The sequence below is a fragment of the Carya illinoinensis genome, chromosome 9, assembly GCF_018687715.1.
Source record: "Carya illinoinensis cultivar Pawnee chromosome 9, C.illinoinensisPawnee_v1, whole genome shotgun sequence".
Classification (NCBI taxonomy): domain Eukaryota; kingdom Viridiplantae; phylum Streptophyta; class Magnoliopsida; order Fagales; family Juglandaceae; genus Carya; species Carya illinoinensis.
In genome coordinates this window covers 12,739,958-12,760,434 of record NC_056760.1, presented here as the reverse complement: position 1 = coordinate 12,760,434, position 20,477 = coordinate 12,739,958, and the positions used below count along the sequence as shown (strand labels likewise).

General features: G+C 33.8%; 1 protein-coding gene across 1 annotated transcript; it reads left to right on the top strand.

Annotated features, from left to right (window-relative positions):
- Nucleotides 1–18,753: 18,753 nt before the first annotated feature.
- LOC122277180 (cyclin-D3-1-like) lies at nucleotides 18,754–20,477 on the top strand. The gene is made up of 2 exons (XM_043087080.1): nucleotides 18,754–19,601; nucleotides 19,740–20,477. Exons 1-2 carry the CDS (start codon nucleotides 19,068–19,070, stop codon nucleotides 20,205–20,207), a joined length of 1,002 nt encoding a protein of 333 aa, XP_042943014.1. The 5' UTR covers nucleotides 18,754–19,067; the 3' UTR covers nucleotides 20,208–20,477.

Below are 20,477 nucleotides of genomic sequence, written 5' to 3'. Positions count from 1 at the left end.
TAACCAATCATATTAGATTGATGTATATATTAATACACAGTTATACTTATAATTAAATTTTCTCACTATCAAAATAGGTGCTGCAATTTTGTGGAAAAATAATTAGTGTTCTAACTCTTTTTTATAACCATAATGAATCCCATAGTAGGTGGTACGCTTTGACCCATTAGATTTTAATGCAGCCATGTCAAGTTCCAATAAAAATTTAAAGGAATTTTAGGTTTATATATAGAAAACAACTCTTATCATATTGAAATTAAAAGTATTGAAGAGCTAAGCCCACAAAGCTATGATTATATATAAGAAATGATATTTGCGGTCGTGAAATATGTAAGTATCGTATAATCTTTTTGAAAAATATGAACAAATATAAGACTCATATGAAAAAATTAATTTTTTAATAATGGATCAATCCTATTAGTTTTTATTTTTTTGAAAAGATTACGGAAAAATATTTGTGTACTACACAACTATATTTGGTATTATTTATTATATATAATTTTGAAGAAAAGTCGAAACATAGACATGCAAATTTTGTAAAAATAAAACAAAATTCGCAAATTCCAATTATTGCATGTAATCAAAACACGAATTAAAACGTACACGTACCTGTCATAAACTTGACCAAAATCAAAACTAAAATCACGATCAAAATAAGAAAAGAAGTATTTCTTCGTAAGGAAAAAAATCATAAATTGAGGCTTATATCATACGTTGCCAGCTGGTGACTACTGTATCAAAAAATAAAACTTTCTTAATTGAGATTATATTTATATATGATATACGTAACCAAAGTAATATTTAAATTACTATCAAATGTGTGATATTATCCCTTTTTTTTTTAAAAAGAATAAATGCTCTTTATTGATTAATTTTTTCAAATGAGGGAAATAATACAAGAGGGATAACTTTCTATATCAATAATATCCTCAGATATTCCTAATGCATTTTTAGCTAGTGCATCTGCAGCAACATTTGACCACTTTCTAATATGAATAGCTTCCCAATAATCAAACTATGCAAGAATAGATTTTGTCCCAAGTAATAGCTCTCAAGTAGTGACAAGAATCCAAACTTTGATTAATATTTTTAATAACATTTAAGACATCACCTTCCAGAATGATCTTTCTGATTCCAACCTCTAAAGTAAATTTAACTGCTTGAAAAGTCCATAGGATTCAGCCAAGTGAGGATCTTGAACATAACGTACCTGCATCCTTTTTGTAGCAATGACATGTCTTTCATTATCTCTTACAATAATCTCAATGCCCACCTTTGTTAGCATTCCTACTCAAAGCTGCATCTCCGCTTACTTTATAGATCCCAACAAGGGGAGGTTCCTAGCTATCAATGATGGAATTTGAAACTGCCTCATTCATGCTCTCTTTCTTATTGGCATCGTAAAATTCAATGGTTGACTGCTTTGCTTAAAGCATGACTTCTGTTGAATGGGTAAAGGCTCCTTTGAAAAGATAAGTGTTTCTTCTTTGCCATATCTTCTAAGTTGTTGTTACAATCTCCTCCACTAGCTCCTGCTCAAACAAATCAATGATAGTTGCAAACCATTTTAGAAAACTGACTGCAAAAAAATAGATTTCTAAAGCTTTTTTGTGCCCATGTGCCATACATCTTTTGCAACAAGACATTCCCATGTTGCATAAATACTTGTCTCTTCCTCTAACTGACATAGGGAATATAAAGTTGAATCCACAACCCTCTTAAAAAGATTTGAGTTTATTGACAAAGACTCTAAAATAGCTCTCCATATGAAAGTTTTAGTAGCATTAGGAACATTTAGCTTCCAAAGTAGAAACCAGACTTGCTTATTTGAGTTAGAAATTTGAGCCTTGACCTCTCCCTCTCTCAATCATCTCCTTTTGTAAATGATAGGCACTTTTCGCTGTAAAAAGATCATTCAAGTTACATCTCCACACTAACTTTTCTGAATAGCTTGAACAATTGGCATGCATTTGTTGAATCAACTCCACTTTCCTACTTGAAAAATAGTCTCTGAGCAAAGGAACATTCTAGCTTCTTGTATCTGAGTCAATGAGTGCACTTACCCTTGCATTAAAGTCTAAGGCAACAGGCATATTTTGGACTTTGAAAGAAGGCTGCGGGATCCAATGAACCTTTCATATCCTCACTTGATCACCATTCCTAATCCTCCATAGAGATCTCTCTTCCACCAGATTCTTTACTACAAATAAACTTTTCTAGATAAAAGATGGATTAGCACGCAACTTAGCTTCCAAAAATGAGGTTATCGGAAAATATTTAAGTTTGAAAACTTAATTAGCCAAAGCCTCTAGGTTCTGCAAAAACCTCCAATCTTGTTTTATAAGTGGTGCCAGGTTGAAACTCTCCAAATCCCTAAATACCAAACTTCCTACTGACTTGGCCTTTCCCTTTTGGCTCTAAGAAACCCAGTAAATCTTCCTTTGATTCTACTGTTGGCTCTACCAAAACTGCATCATCACTTGGTTAATTTTATATAGAAGGGATTTCGGGAGTTTAAACACACACATGTAGTAGGTGGGCAATGCTTGAATCATTGCCTTTAGTAATATCTCATTGCCTACTTTGGACAGTAACTTGATTTTCAACTACGAACCCTGCTTCTAACTCCATCCAAAATTCCAGAAAAAGCTTTGAAACGAGATCTATCAAGTATTTTTCATATGAGGATGAAGATCTTACCCTAACAATGCTCAGAATAATCCCCTCAACTTCCCTACTTGTGTTTCTGCTGAAATGAATTGAAGTCTGTCTTCATTAAGTCTTTGGCTTGAGGCTTTTTCATAACAATCTAGGAGACCAATCATGTTGCTCCACTCCAATGAGTTAGCTCTACAAAATAATAAGCTGTATCTTCAAAAAATAAATAGTTAATGCAAATCTATCCTCAAGCAATAGGAATCTCAGTGATAGCTCTTGACACTTCGACCTGATTAAGTAAAGCACTCAATGTTTTAGAATATAAGATAGAGGTATGGTAATAATGGTTCACCTTACCTTAAACCTCTAGAAGCTTTGAAATTAACCTGGGGAGAGCCACTGGGAAAAATATTATAAAACTAAGTTTAAGCATCTTATGATTAGGCCAATCCATTTATGATTGAATCCCAAATTAGCCATAACAACTTGAAGAAACTCTCATTCTACCCTGTCATAAGCCTTGCTCATCTCTAACCCTTCATCCTTGAATTCATTGAATGCATAGTTTCATAAACCAACGTGACATTGTCAAGAATCAACATTCCTGGGATAAAGGTACTATAAGTAAGGGATATGATCTCATGCATAATCTTCTTCAACCTATTTGCCAAGACTTTAGAAATGATTTTGTAAATAACATTACAATGAGAAATTGGTCTATAATCTGAGACTTGCTTTGGATTCTTCTTCTTTGGAATGAACACAATGTAAGTGTCATTGATGAGGCTTAATCTCCACCTGCATTGTTAATAAACTTGAGAACAGCTGTAACAGACCGCTAGAAATTTAACGGTAAAATTTCTATTAGTTTTAGGAATCTCGTGAAGACCCGATAAGTTTTCACTAATCTATTAATCGTATAATTGATATTATTACTCACTATGTGTTGCCCAGATGACTAACACAAGAGGGGGGTGAATTGAGTTGTATTAAAAAAAATAACAATTATAAATCAAATATATAATATAAAATATAAACAAAATATGAAATAACAATAAATATAAAGAGTAAGGGTAAGAGAGAAGCAAACTCAGTATGTTAACGAGGTTCGGCCCCACTGCCTACGTCCTCGCCTCAAGCTACCCCTTGAGGATTCCCAAATTCACTATTCAACCTCCTTCAGGTGGAGATAGAAACCTATTACACCTTTGAACAACACCGCTACAAAGGATCCGTGTAGAACACCCTCTACACTTGCAATCACCTTACACGTGGTGATTCAACTATTCCCCGTGTAGAATACTTTCTACACACACAAGGGTTATACACACCCTTTTTCTGATACAAAAGCTGATAGTGGGTAGGTTATCAGAAAACACTCCTCAACGAGTGAAATAAGAACAATACAGCGCAAGCTATATCTCTCAAAATGAACAAGGATTAAGACTCAATGTTTAGAGAAAAGAGAATGAAAGCTTTGAATGAATGTTGTATGCTCTTGGTGTTGTAAATGTGAAGCTCTCAAATGATCTATTTATAGGCATATGAGACTTCATATTCAAATTTAAAAAGATTCACATGTCAAAGACAACATCATTCACTTTTTCAAAAAATTCAAATAAAAGGTTCTTCTTTTTCAATTGTCAAAGACAACATCATTCACTTTTTCAAAGAATTCAAATAAAAGGTTCTTCTTTCTCAATTGTCAAAGACAACATCATTCACTTTTTCAAAAAAATCAAACCTAATCTTTTACTTTTGGCATATGACAAAATGAGCACACTTTCATTTTCAAAAAATTCAAACCTAATCTTTTACTTTTTGTATAAGTCTAAAAAAGCATCAATCACTTTTGAAAATATTCAAATAAAACATGCACATGTGAAAGATGACAATCAATCATCTTTAATATTTTCAAAGTTCAACCCTTTAATCAAGGCATGCACATGCAAAAGATGACAATCAATCATCTTTCAAAATTTTCAAATTTAATTTTCAAAAATATTCATGCACATGTGGAAAATGTATTTTAATGCTTTATGATAAAATATTAATTTTGAGCATTAATCCTAATTTCGAATTTTGAAGAGATTTACAACATTACTCTATAATTTTAATGTGAACTTGTTCCCTTCTTGCTCATGCTTGTTTCCTTGATGTGCTTGACTCCATTGTGTAGACAACTTGAGCTTGAGACTTCTTTATTCTTTGAATTCATTTGTTATCATCAAAATCCATGTGTAGATTTATAATCACATGAAACTTGAAACCTTGAGTTCAACAATCTCCCCCTTTTTGATGATGACAAATATTTGATAGAACTTGAAACCTATATTAATACTTAAGCTCCCCCTGAAAATATGCGTTAGTTTTTCAAGCAAAAGTATAAATATAATTCCAAGCATATATAACAAGTTTAGCAATTTAAACAATGTTAATGTTCTAGTCTAACACTTCTCCTCCTTTTGGCATCATTAAAAAGGATCCGCAACAAGTAAATGGACTGAAGAAAACGATGCGTTTAATAGTCACTGTAGATAGTTGAAAAATGGAGCCGTCCGTGACCCGACAAGTGCTGCAAAGCCTCGAGGCCTAACTCTATGAATTTAATACGGCTGAAGATTTAAACAATCGCCTGATGTTGTTGACAAATGGGATTGAAGGCTCCGAGTTTCTATAAAAAAATGATCATTTTCATCTATCGGATGCCAAAAAAATAATCACTTCTTGACCTGAGTTCTGTTTTTCCACAACGATAGAATGGCTGAGCAATTCTCTTCCACTAATGTTCCAGACTTGAATCAGGAACCCTTGACGCATCAATCATCAATCTTCTCTCCTGAGGCCGTCAATACCATGATAGGAGTAGTGAACCGTTTTTCTAGTAAGGCTGATTCTGAGATTATTGCAGAATCAAGAATGCTCAGTAATCAATATGCTGCCTCTGTTACGATCATGTCTCGAAGGTTAATGGCGAGGGTGAGTGAGATTGATCATCTTAACATGCAAATATCTGAGTTACGACAGAAGCTTGCTAATAAGGATAGTGAGAATAAAAGGCTAAAGCAAGAAAACCAAGAGTTGAAAAAATTTACAGATTGGTATGCTCATGATCTGCAACCACGAATAGAAGAGCTGGAACGAGAAAGGGTTCAGATACAAGGTCAACATCGGCAGATAACAGCAGAGGTTCATCGTTTACTAGAAAAATAGGGACAATCTACTGTTAATCTCGCTGGCTTAGTAAGAAAACTTTTGACAATGTGTGTCCAGCATATCTTGTATTTCTTTTGACTAAATAAGATTTGAAGAGAAAATAGTTTGTCTTATTCTTTATGCTATCTCTATAAAATCAGTCCTGAAATTCATCTAATCCGCATCAAGTTTTCATCTCATCTCTATAACTCATCTGCATTCATTCAGCATTCTCGTTTTAAGCCTTCTATTCTTTTCTCAATGGCTCATTCTTCTAACATTTCTCTAGATCCATCCATGAGGCATTCTGCATCTCAACCTCCTGTTCTTTCTGCAGCTACCATTGGTGCCATGTTGCAGCAAGAAAATAATAATCTGACTAATAAGTCAGATTCTGATGCTATTTATGACTTGGTGAGTCTTGGGACTCGCTACTCTTCCTCTATTGTGGCTTTTTCTCAGCGGCTACAAGCCAAAAATCACGAAGTTGAAAAGCTCAAAGAACAAATTGTTGTACTTCAACAAATTGTTCAAGAGTCTCACACAAGGGAAGGAATCATTCGGCAGAAGAATAAACAGTTGAAATCTTTATTAGATTCTTCATTCCGCTTGCCGGTTCCCATGAATAAGAATGACATGATATTGTATGAAGAGAATGAGCGTCTCAAACATGAGGCTAAGAATCTCAAATTTATGTAAAAGTATTAAAAAAAATCTATCTCTATTTTTATTGACTCTGGTCTATCTTTTAAGAGATATTCATAGCATGCATCATACCTATTTCTCTTCTGATCATACATAATCTATCTTCTGGTAAAGGTTTTGTGAAAATATCTGCTAACTGATCGTGTGTGTTTGTGAACTCTAACATTATATCACCTTTTTGCACATGATCTCGAAGAAAATGATACCTTATTTCAATATGCTTAGTTCTAGAATGTTGTATTGGGTTCTTTGAAAGATTTATAGCACTTGTATTATCACATTTGATAGGAATGTGATTATACATGAGTTTAAAATCTTCAAGTTGTTGTTTCATGTAGAGAACTTGAGCACAACAACTACCCGCAGCAACATATTCTGCCTCAGCAGTAGATAGTGCAACAGAATTTTGTTTTTTACTAAACCAGGAAACTAATGCATGACCTAAGAAATGGCATGCTCCACTAGTGCTTTTTCGATCTATTTTACAGCCAGCATAATCTGCATCTGTGTAGCTGATTAGATCGAAAGATGTGTGCTTAGGGTACCATAACCCTAGGTTAATTGTACCACTAAGATATCTAAGAATATGCTTAACTGCAATTAAATGTGATTCTTTTGGAGATGATTGAAAACGTGCACATAAGCACACACTAAACATAATATCTGGTCTACTGGCTGTTAAATATAATAAGCTACCAATCATACCTCGATATATCTTCGAGTCAACTGGCTTACCGGATTCATCTTTATCAAGTTTAGTTGATGGGCTCATTGGTGTTCCAATTTCCTTAGCATTTTCCATCCCAAACTTCTTCAGTAATTCCTTAATATATTTTGATTGATTGATGAATGTCCCACTTTTTGCTTGCTTAATTTGCAATCCGAGAAAGAATGTAAGTTCACCCATCATGCTCATCTCAAATTCTTCCTGCATAGTCTTAGCAAAAACTTGACACATATTTTCATTAGTAGCACCGAATATTATATCATCAACATAAATCTGAATCAAAAGAATATCATCATTTTCATATTTAATGAAAAGAGTTGTGTCGATTTTTCCTCTTGAAAAACCTTTTTCAATCAAGAAACCACTGAGTCTCTCGTACCAAGCTCTAGGAGCTTGTTTAAGTCCATATAGTGCTTTTGTGAGTTTGAAAACATGATTTGGGGAAATATGATTTTCAAAACCTGGAGGTTGCTCAACATATACCTCTTCATTTATAAAACCATTTAAGAAAGCACTTTTAACATCCATTTGAAAAAGTTTGAAATCTTTATAACAAGCATATGCAAGTAGCATTCGAATAGCTTCTAATCTTGCGACAGGTGCATATGTCTCATCATAATCGATTCCTTCTTCTTGATTAAAACCTTGGGCTACAAGTCGAGCCTTATTTCTAGTAATGACTCCAGACTCATCTTTCTTGTTTCTAAAAACCCATTTTGTTCCAATAATAGTATAATTTTTGGGTCTAGGAACAAGTGTCCAAACATCATTTCTTTCAAATTGATTCAACTCTTCTTGCATAGCTAGAATCCAAGATTCATCAAGAAGTGCGTCATCAATATTTTTGGGTTCAATTTGAGATAGAAAAACAGTATGATTACAAATATTTCTAAGAGATGATCGAGTACTTACACCTTGTGAAGGTTCTCCCAAAATTTGTTCCACTGGATGATCTTTCACAAATTTCCACTGTTTGGTTGCATCTTGTATTAAATTTTGATGATCTTTCCTGATGGCTCCATGTTGAACTTCCTCTATTGCTTTCTCTTTGTTGAGATTGAGACTTTCTGTGTTATTATGAGATAATCTTTTATAGATATTTTGGGTAGGAGAAAACTACACTCAACTCTCAACTCCAGCCTTATCATCTTCCTTCTCTCATCCATAAGTAGCTCCAGCCATCACCTACAAACTTATCTTCATTTACACGTTCCTTTAAAAGAATATCAAATACTTTCTATCAGACAGCTTTTAGGAGTTCTTTTGCACGCCCATTTCGAAACTTTTGTAAGTGTTTTATCATAAAGTCTCCTTCATATAAGTTGTTCCTTTTTTAGTCTAGTTTACATGGATATCTTATTGGCCCCATTTGAAGATTATTTGGTCAGTCAAATATTATATAAACTATAGAAAGGTCATTCTGGGAGATAAACTGGAGAATATGTTATAGTTTGGAGTTTTTGACCAAGCTAATGGATAGATATTGGTCCGAAAGTTTTATAGAGTATTGTTAACATGTATATGTGACTATTGGTTGAGGATTTTTGCATGATTAAAGGTTTTGATAAAAGATTTTCTTTGATTTAGAAACTTAGAAACTGGAAGAAGAAAAACAGTTTCTGTTTTGAGAAAGTTTAACTCTTTGGTGGTCTAAACCTATTCTAATGACTTTAATAATTTTATTGGAGGATCCTAAGCATCTTATATACATGTTATATTATTATTTTGAAAATATTTGATGTTAGTTTCAAAAATATGAAATTTTATGCAAAGAGATATTTAGATAAGCCAAAGTGTGGATATTCTTAGCTAAATTTATGTTTTGGTTAATTTCTAACCATGTGATCTTGAATTAGAAGCTTACATATGTTTTAGGACATCTTTTTAAACCATGTGATGGTTTGGTTTGAAGATCATATATTTATAAGTCATAGATCAAGAGATTTATCAAAACTAGTTGAGGAAAAAGTTTATGTTTTTGGATTAAGTGTAAAACCAAAAACTCCAAATGTTATTTTGTGATTTTGGTGACTTTAGTTTGATGATTTAAAGCATGGTTGATGTTAGGATGATATTATGAATATGTTAGAAGTAAGATTTGATTTTTGAAATTCTTGGAGATGTTTTGATTTAAGGTCAAAACTTGTGATTCAAGTGCTTGGATCTTTTTACAAAAAAGTTTGGTGTTGATTATTAGCTTTTTCTAAATGGATGTTTTAAGTATGGTTTTGAACTTAGGATTGGAAGATGTTTGTTGCAAAACTTTGGTTTAAGCATGAGTTTTGAAATTGGAAGGAATTGCAACAAAAATCAAGAGAAATGGCCTATGAATGTTTCGGACATAGTGTATTCTTCATAGTTGTGTTTTGTTTTAAATTTTTCTGAATTTATATTTAAGTTTAGGACAAAATTTACATGAGAAATGTAAATTTTAGAAACTTTTGGAATTAGTATGCAAAATCCTTAAGTTATGGGTAAAACGGTCATTTTCCCACATGTAGAGAGTAAAATGAAAATTTTACTCTTTAAGTTAGTATTTTCCATATTTTAAATTATTAGTGATTTAGTTCTAACTTTTAGAATCACTAATTACAGTTCCTCGTAATCGCACTTGAAGTTTTATAAGAAACGCGGAGATCGAGGTAAGTTAGCTTTTAACTTACTAGCAGTCTACTGTGTATGTGTGCTAAGTAAAGGAATTACAGTGTATATATGTATGTTATCATATATGTCATGTCATGCCAAGTTATCACGTAATTGTCTATTATACAGAATTTATTATGTCATCAATGTTTATCTGTTACATAATATATTCTGTCATGTATTACTGTACATTACAAGTATGTCATGTTAAATATGTTGTCTATTATATGTTATGCCATGTTACGAAATGTTTCTATCTCAAGTTGGTCATGTATTTCAAATTATGTTCAAATCACGTTATGTTACGTCAGGGCTCCAGTCCTTTCGTATTCCAATCACGTTTTATCTTGAGTACATTCAGTTTGTGTAGAATACATGGGGCCACAACAACTGTGGAGTATGTATTTAACTGCATTGTGATGTGCAGAATACATGGGGTCACAACAACTGTAGAGTATGTATTTACACGTATAATACATGGGGCCACAATAACTGTGGAGTATGTATTTTTCATGTTAAGTCAAGTTTGCGTAGAATACATAGGGCCACAACAACTGTGGAGTATGTATTTACACGTAGAATACATGGGGCCACAACAACTGTGGAGTATGTATTTTTCATGTTAATTCAAGTTTCAAAGCAAGTTCATGCTAAGTCAAGTTTCAGATCAAGTTCATGTCAAGTCAAGTTCAGTTCATGTTTCAATTTAAGTTATGTCAATTATGCTATGTTGTACGCTAAGTTATGCTTTAATTACTTATGAATTTGATTATGCATTTATGCTTTTACTGTCATCCATGCATCATTAGCCTGTGTGAAAGTTTTTTTGTTAACTTACTGAGATTTGTAATCAAATCTCACTGTGGTGGTCCCAACTACCATTCCCCCCGAATGGTAGATCTTATTATAGGACCTGAAAGAGGATTAGGAGTTGACCAATTAGACACAGTCGATTGAACGACGGTGTGTCGTTAATGTTAATATAGTAGTTAAATTACTACTTGTACGATGGAGTTGCATCTCTAGTACTTTTGGATCATAACTATTTTGAACTAGTGCTGTGATCTTAGTTATTCAATGGATCTTTATATATGAAGTATGTTTTAAGTATTTGGGATATTTTCAGTTTAGTGCATAGTATTGTTAAAAAAAAAAATTATCCGCTGCGAATATTGCATAATATTAGATGCATGTCAGGAATATTGCATCTTATATGTCATGAACGGGGGCAGGTGTGACGCCCCCAAATTCCGTTTGGGATCGGACGGACATTTGAAGTGTTGAGACATGCAACACAAGGTTACCTGCCCCCGTTCATGACATATAAGATGCAATATTCCTAACATGCATCTATCATTATGCAATATTCGCAGCGGATAATTTTTTTCTTTAGCAATACTATGCACCAAATTGAAAATATCTCAAATGCTTAAAACATACTTCATACATAAAGACCCATTGAGTAGATCACAACACTAGTCCAAAATTGTTATGATCCAAAAAATACTAAAGATGCAACTCCATTGTATAAGTAGTAATTTACGTTAACTACTATATTAACATTGACGTCGCACCGTCGCTTAGTCAACTGTGTCTAGTTAATCAGCTCCTGATTCTCTTTCAGGTCCTGTAACAAGATCTACCATTCGGGGGGAATGGTAGTTGGGACTACCAAAGTGAGATTTGATTACAAATCTCAGTAAGTTAATAAAAAACTTCCACACAAGCTAATGATGCATGCATGACAGTAAAAGCATAAATGCATAATCAAATTCATAAGTAATTAAAGCATAACTTGGAGTACAACATTGTATAATTGACATAACTTAAATTGAAACATGAACTGAACTTGACTTGACATAAACTTGATCTGAAACTTGACTTAACATGAAAAATACATACTCCACAGTTATTGTGGCTCCATGTATTCTACGTGTAAAAACATACTCCACAGTTGTTGTGGCCCCATGTATTCTACACAAACTTGACTTAACATGAAAAATACATACTCCACAGTTGTTGTGGCCTCATGTATTCTACGTGTAAATACATACTCCACAGTTGTTGTGGCCCCATGTATTCTACGGAAACTTATTCTTTAACTGCTTAAATACATACTCCACAGTTGTTGTGGCCCCATGTATTCTACTTGTCACAATTGCTATGTCTCACGTAGTGTATGCGTCACAATTGCTGTGACCCCATACATAAGTAATCAAGATGAAACGTGACTGGAATACGAAATGACTGAAGCCCTGACGTAACATAACGTGACTTGAATATAACTTGAAATACATAACCAACTTGAGATAGAAATATTTCGTAACATTGCATAACATATAATAGACAACATGTTTAACATGACATACTTGCAACAGTGAATATTACATGACTTGACATACATGTAATAGATGGCATACTTAGCATGACGTACTTGTAAGGTACAGTAATACATGATAGAATATATTATGTAACAGATAAAAATTGACGACAGAATAAATTCTGTATAATAGACAATTACGTGATAACTTGGCATGGCATGACATATATGATAACACACATACATGCACTGTAATTCCTTTACTTAGCACACATACACAGTAGACTGCTAGTAAGTTAAAAACTAACTTACCTCGATCTCCGCGTTTCTTATAAAACTTCAAGTGCGACCACGAGGAACTGTAATTAGTGATTCTAAAAGTTAGAACTAAATCACTAAATATTTGAAATATGAAAAATACTAACTTAAAGAGTAAAATTTTCATTTTACTCTGAAAAATACTAACTTAAAGAGTAAAATTTTCATTTTCCTCTCTACATGTGGGAAAATGACCGTTTTACCCATAACTTAAGGATTTTGCATACTAATTCCAAAAGTTTCTAAAATTTACATTTCTCATGTAAATTTTGTCCTAAACTTAAATATCAATTCAAAAAAATTTAAAACAAAACACAACTATGAAGAACACACTATGGCCGAAACATCCATAGGCCATTTCTCTTGATTTTTGTTGCAATTCCTTCCAATTTCAAAACTCATGCTTAAACCAAAGTTTTGCAACAAACATCTTCCAATCCTAAGTTCAAAACCATACTTAAAACATCCATTTAGAAAAAGCTAATAATCAACACCAAACGTTTTTTTTTTGTAAAAAAATCCAAGCACTTGAATCACAAGTTTTGACCTTAAATCAAAACATCTCCAAGAATTTCAAAAATCAAATCTTACTTCTAACATATTCACAATATCATCCTAATATCAACTATGCTTTAAATCATCAAACTAAAGTAACCAAAATCACAAAATAACATTTGAAGTTTTTGGTTTTACACTTAGTCTAAAAACAGAAACGTTTTCCTCAACTAGTTTTGATAAATCTCTTGATCAATGGCTTAAGAAGGTGAGATCTTCGAAATAAAGCATCACATGGTTTAATGATGTGTCTTAAATAGGATCCAACCATCAAACTTAAAATCACATAGCTAGAAAAAAAAATAAACATGGATCTAATCCAAAAACATCAAATCTTAGACCTAACCGAAATTTTCTTACATAGAAAAATCATATATTTGAAATTAATACTAAATATCTCCAAAATAACATTCTAACATGAAAATAAGAGACTTAGAATCATCATATAAAAATATCAAAGCCTTTAGAGTAAGATCAAACCTCGAAATATTCAAACTTTCTCCAAATAAAAACTGTTTTGCCACTTCCAGTTTTTAAGTTTCTAGATCTAAGAAAATATATCATCAAAAGCTTTAGTCATGTAACAAAACCTCAATGAAAACTCTTAAACACATGCTAAGAACACTCCATAAAATTTTCGGACCAAGATATGTCCATTAGATTGGTCAAAAACTCTAAAACATAACATACTCTCTAAATTCACGCCCAGAATTACCTTTCTATGGTTAAAAATACTTTTGACTGACCAAATGACCATGGAATGATACGAAAAATACATCTACGGAAACTAGACTCAAAGAGGAACAACTTTTATGAAGGAGTTATCGTGTGAAAATACTTACAAAAGCTTCGAAATGGGTGTGCAAAAGACCTCCTAAAAGCTGTCCGAGAGAGAGTGTTTGATATTCTTTCAATGGAAAGTGTAAATGAAGATAATTTCGTGGGGAGAGGTGGCTGGAGATACTTATGGATGAGATGTGGAAGAGATGAGGCTGGAGTTGAGAGTTGAGTGTAGTTTTCTCCTACCCAAAATATTTATAAAAGATTATCTCCTAATATTCTATCCAATAGTATCTACAAAAAATCAACTTAAGATATTTTTATCTAATAATATCTATAAAAATCAACTCAAAATATTTTTACCCAATAATATTCATGAAAATTACCTCAAGATATTTCTTTTTATCCAATAATATCTACAGTTTTGAACAGACGTTTTGTCCAAAAATATAAAAAAATGTTATTGCGCTATAAAAATTTAAATAACCCCCCGAGTCTAATGGCACAAACCATAATACATTTTGACACTTCTAACTATCTCAAATAATCAAAAACACACTTCTGACACCATAGTAAATAATAACACTAACTATGTAGTTAAACAAAAACCTATACGATTAATGGATTCGTGAAAACTTATGGGGTTTTCACGAGGTTCCTAAAGTTAATAGAAATTTCACAATTGAATTTCTAGCGGGCTGTTATAGGAGGTAACCTTGTGTTGCATGTCTCGACACTTCAAATGTCCGTTCGATCCCAAACGGAATTTGGGGGCGTCACAACAGCTCTACAAACATCTTGACCAACAATATACCAATGAGCCTAATAAAAACTAGCATTGAAACCATCTGGCCCTGAGGAGCTCATAGGATTCATTTGAAAGACATCATCTTTAACCTCTTATGCAACAAAAACTTTGGTTAACCTTATATTCATTCCTTCTGTAACTTTGGGCATCAATGAATTGAGACATTCAGAGATTCCTGTAGAATTTGAAGAAGAAAATAGATCTTGATAGAAGTGTTGAAACAACATTGAGATTTCTGCAATAGAAGTGACCAAAGAACCATCTTCCCTTTCAATCTTACTAATTTTATTGGTCTTCCTTCCATGGTTAGCACACATGTAGAAATATTTAGTATTTATATCTCCTTCTTGCAACCATCTCTACTTGGCTCATTGCTTCCATCGCATATTCTCTTCCCCTAATAAATAGTCAACTTCCTTTTGTGTCTTTTTAATGGCAGCTACATACCCACCTTTGTTAATCTCTTGCAATCTTGAGATTTCCTTGAGTTTGTCTAGCACTAAACCCCTGCTCTTACTAACAGACTTCTTATTCTACTGTATGAGAGAATTCTTACACATCTACAGCCCATTAGAGATAGACAACAAACTATTACAGTACTGCCCTTTTCTTTTCCAACCATCTTCAACAACTTTGCCTTAGTCTTCCCTCTTGTCCCAACATGCCTCATATCTAAATAGTTTGCTACCTTGAACATTACAGTTCTGATACTGGTTCACTTCAACCAAAATGGGAGAATAGTTTGAAGGTTGTGCAGGCAATTAATGACACAAGAAAACTCAAACATTAAAGACAATTATAGATTGGCAAAAACTCTATCCAATATTTCCTCAATGAATAAACTATCCTCACGATTATTACTTTATGTATATTCGTTACCTTGAAAACCAAGGTCACTTAGCCCACATTCCTCAACTTCATCTCTAAGTCTCTCCATTTGTTGGTATGATCTAACTACAATCTCCTCTTTTTCATTTTGGTGAAGGATTTCATTAAAGTCAACAAGACAAAGCCAAGCCTTGTCATCTACTAGTTTTAGCTCATTTAGTAATCTCCAACTAACCTCTCTTTGGCCAGTATAAGGAATCCCATAAAAGCCTATTATCAGAATCTACCTATCATCTTAGTCACAGTTCAGAATCAAAGAAATATGGTGCCTAGAATAAGAGTTCAAACTCACATTACTAGAACTGTACCAGAAAAAAGCTAATCCTCTACTAAGTCCCTTGTTGTCTACTATAAAACTGCAATCAAAACTCAACTTGTTCCTTACTAACTCCACCTTATCTCTTACACATTTTGTTTCCATCACAGAAACAAAATCTGGGCACTTAATTTTCACCCAAAGGTAAAGTTCTTGAACTGTCCAAGGGTCCCTAAACTCTCAACAGTTCCAACTTAGACAATTCATTGTTATTAGTGGAGCTGCTCGGTAGCTTCCACCAACTTTTCTTGATTAAAGCACATTTTAGGATTGCGATCTAATTTAGTTTTTTTAACCATTGGACATGTAACATTAGAATTCAACTGTCCAACACCTCTATTTCTACCCTCCTTACAGGCATGCATGTTTGCAGTATCAGAACCAGCTACTTCCCTAGCTCTCATTTTTCAAGTATAGGGAATCCTTAATTCCCTAGCTCTCCTTTTCCAAGAAGATTTGAGAAAAGCTATAGTTTGAATTACTAGAATTATCTTAAGAAAACTCCTAATTCTGCACTACAAAAGCCGCATCTTGATTACCTTCCCCTTCCTTAGTATCACCACTACCTTCACTATTAGAAACTGACGACTGTCGCTGATCTGAAACTCTTGCTCCCCCGTACTTCATTACGCCAAATAAAGATAAATTCATAGATTGTGCTTGCAGTTAAGGACCATATTGCTACAATGATACATCCATCTCTTTTGGATCATTTTTAACAAAAGAAGATTCCCTACCCTTGTGTTTCACCACTCCACACCTAAAGTAGAAATTTTGTAGTCTTTCATATTTGAAAGGCAACCAGATTTTTTTCCCACCTATACCAAACATTGTGCCTCGCAACAATAGCTTTGATAGTTCCACCTCCACACAAATACGAAGACACTTCCCCCATCCCAACCCTTCCTTATCTACGTCCACTTTATGCACTACCGTTATTCTCATGCCAATTTGCATCCCAATTTCTTGAGATATTGCTGCCAAAGGCAAATTGTGAACTTACACCCAAAATGGCTCGTGAGAAAATGGAATGTCCTTAATAGTCATACCACCATCAAAAGCCTAGAGCACTATAAGTGCACAATCAAAGAACCAAGGCCTGCCATGCAAGAATTTGTCCCTATCAAATTGCTCTTGAAAATCCATGATGAAATGATTATCACCAACTTATTTGAACACAACCCATCCCTCCAATCTCCAAACTTTGGACATAGTAGCCTTAAAGGCTTCTCTATTAAAACCTTTATTTGATACAAATAAAACCATCAAGTAGTGTTCTCCTCTCACGTTTGAAACTTTAATTGTATCATCTGTAATCTGGATCACATCATTTTCAACTTCAGTGAGATGGAAACCCTTCCATCGTTATGAAAGATCATCCTCCTCTATTGCCATGCACCAAACTCAAACCAAGTTGAGACCAAATGTCTTGTTTCAAAAAACAAGGAGCAACCACCTCACTCTCTTAGTCGAGAAGAGAAGGACTCTTATGAAAATTATATTTGATATATTTTGATATAATCCCAATTAAAAAATTCTATTAGTTCTTTTATTCTTAATTATTTTGTCTTCCTTGTCATGACATTCTAGAGCCATTAACTATCTCAATCTAAGACTGTTTTTAAAGAATTAAGATCTTAAGGTGTGGTTTGGTTAGTAAGTTGAGATAAAAATTAAAAGTATAAAATATTATTAAAATATTATTTTTTTAATTTTATTATTATTTTAAAATTTGATAAAGATAAATTATTTATTATATTTTGTATAAAAATTTAAAAAAATTATAATAATAAAATAAGATAAAATAAAATATTTTTTATATCCAAACCGGCAAACTGGCCTACGAGCACGCGTTGAATTCTCCCCTTAATAGGTAAGTACTTCATCTCTCATTCAGTCGTACATGGAAAAAGAAAACATGGAATGAAAATTATTTTTGCTAGTTTTTCTACTAGCACTTTGAAAAATCAAAATATAATGTTTTTCTGTTTTCCATTATCTTTTTTATATAAAAAAAATCCAAAAGCGTTTGAGAATTAGGATGGGACTTGTCTCCCGCTCTCTGCAAAAGATAGGCAGAGGCCTATCATGAAGGGGGCTTCTCGGTAATTTTTTATTGTAGATTTTATAATTTAAAGAGTTATTTTATTTTTAAATCGAACACATAAATAATATTGTAGATTTCAGAGTTATAATATTTAATTTATAAAATATTTTAAATTAAATTATATCATACTTTATTTAATATGTTGCGAAAATTATAAATAAAAGATTCCCTTGAAATGTACGCAGTAGATAAAAAACCATGCGTAGGTCATAAATGTATGCGCTGTCGTACTGTACTATATAGATTGGACTGTTAATATTTCGTCATGCAGATGACATAATCATGGCACGACGTAATTAATGCGATCTGTTCCCTAGAAAATGAAGTAATTTCTGTCATCGTAATTATATATGTACGTGAGTAGTTTTCCCCTTATTTTCAATAGTTTTTTCACCGCCATTTTATACCCACATGTTATAATATGGCCTGCATGCACGCCTGCCGGTAGAAGCAGAACGACCTCTCTGCAAATATGCTCTTATTTTTACAACGAAAACGTGCTCAACTAATGCAGCCTCTGTACTCATGTCTGATCTCGTCCATCATCTTAGTTTTAAAGGGATCCCACTTAATAAATAAGGGCACCACGCGGGGCAAATTCCATGCATGTTGACTTGTCTTGCCTAGCTAGTTTCTAAGATCTGCCCAAGTCAACATACAGCTAGCTATGGTCTCCCTGTGATTTAAATATGGTAGGTGAGATTTAAGAAAGATTTTTAGAGGTTATTGGGACTCTCAGACAGTACTCTGAAAAAATTTAAAAAGTTTAACCAGAGAGATCGAAGATCTAGCTAGGCAGAAGTAGTACTACAGATCGATCCACCGATCTCTAGTATTTGCAGTGATTTAATAAAATATATATAGAGCTAGCTTTAGTGTTCATAAGATCCTTCCGGATTAATTAATAATATCAAAACTTAGTGGAAGTGGAGACATTTTGCAGATAGATAGTATAAAAGACTGTAGTGGATCGGAGGCAGGGAGAGAAGACCGTCAAATACGGATTTACAGGCTTCTTTTCTTTGGAATGTAGAGAAAATTTAAGCTATGGCGGAAGAAGGACAAAACCCTGATGATCATGCTCACGACAACGACCTTTCCTGCGACGAAGATTACTGGAGTGCTGTTAAGCAGCCCCTAATAAGAACGCAGAATAATAAGGGTACTGCATCCGTAGTAGTAGCTGCTTCAGTTCCTAGTCCTTTGCCACAACACCGGGTGGAACTGGAAGAGCTTGAAAAGGAATGTTGGCTCCGTATCCTGTTATCTAAGGAACACGAAGAGCATACGAAGGTTTTTGGCTGCTGCTATGGCTTGCAAGTGGATGATCGTCTGTCTCTAATCGCCTCTCATGATCGTCAAGAGGCTGTACACTGGATTTTGGATGCTAATTCTTACCATTCTTTCTCTGCCTTCACGGTGGTTTTAGCTGTTAACTATCTGGATCGTTTTCTACTCACTCAGAACCTCTGCAGGGAATTGCCCATGAAGCCATGGATGGTGCAGTTGGTTGCTACAACTTGTCTTACTTTAGCAGCCAAAGTGGAGGAGACCCACGTTCCTCCTCTCCTTGATCTCCAAGTATGTTTACAAGTCTCTTAACTTCATCTCCATTTTTCTGTTCTTCCTTTTAGTACTGCTCGCTTCTTTTGCATGATGATTTTGCAACTCCATGGAAAGGGTAATTGGAAGAAATTAACCATTATATGGTGACTACAGGTTGACAAATCAAAGTATGCATTTACGCCAAAATCAATCCAAAGAATGGAGCTTTTGGTTCTGTCTCTGCTAGATTGGAAGATGAATCCCGTCATCCCACTTTCTTTCCTGAGCTACATAATCGAAATGGTTCCTTTGGCAGATCACAAGCATGTGGAGCAGTTCTCTGCAATGTTTGAGCATTTTATCCTTTCTCATGTGCTCCATGATTTTAGATTTGTGCATCATGGGGCATCCGTAGTTGCTGTTGCCGTAACGCTGCGTGTGATGAAACAAATGGGTTTTGGCGGTGAGGATTTTGATATCTGCAAGAATGAATTCTGCCATGTTTTTCAATTCAACGAAGAAGAATTTGAAGCGTGTTATCAGCTGCTCATCCTGAAATCTGTGTCAAATGGTGGGCGTGGGCGCAGTATTGCCAAAATTCATGCCACAGATCGTGTTGACATTGTTAAATTGCTCAATTAGTCATCCTTTACCATGATCGCCCATCCTCTTTCCGGCTTTCAGCAGCCGAAATTCTTATCTGAATATGAGAGTTCATGCAGTAGAGATAGATAGATGAGGTGAATTACACAAGATTTATTGTTGTCCTTATAGATTTTTTGGGCATTAGTTATTAAATAATATAGAGCTCACTTCATGTATGTATTTCCCTCTCATTTGACTCTCAAATTCAGATAGAAAGCATATCAGAGGATCTGCAAATAATAATAAAATAGACTTCGTTTAGATGCA

Bases quoted from the DNA above. Each gene is read 5' to 3' on its own strand.
- LOC122277180 (XM_043087080.1), top strand. From the start codon at position 19,068: ATGGCGGAAGAAGGACAAAACCCTGATGATCATGCTCACGACAACGAC. The intron at 19,602-19,739 runs GTATGTTTACAA...TGGTGACTACAG, and splicing joins CTCCTCTCCTTGATCTCCAA to GTTGACAAATCAAAGTATGC.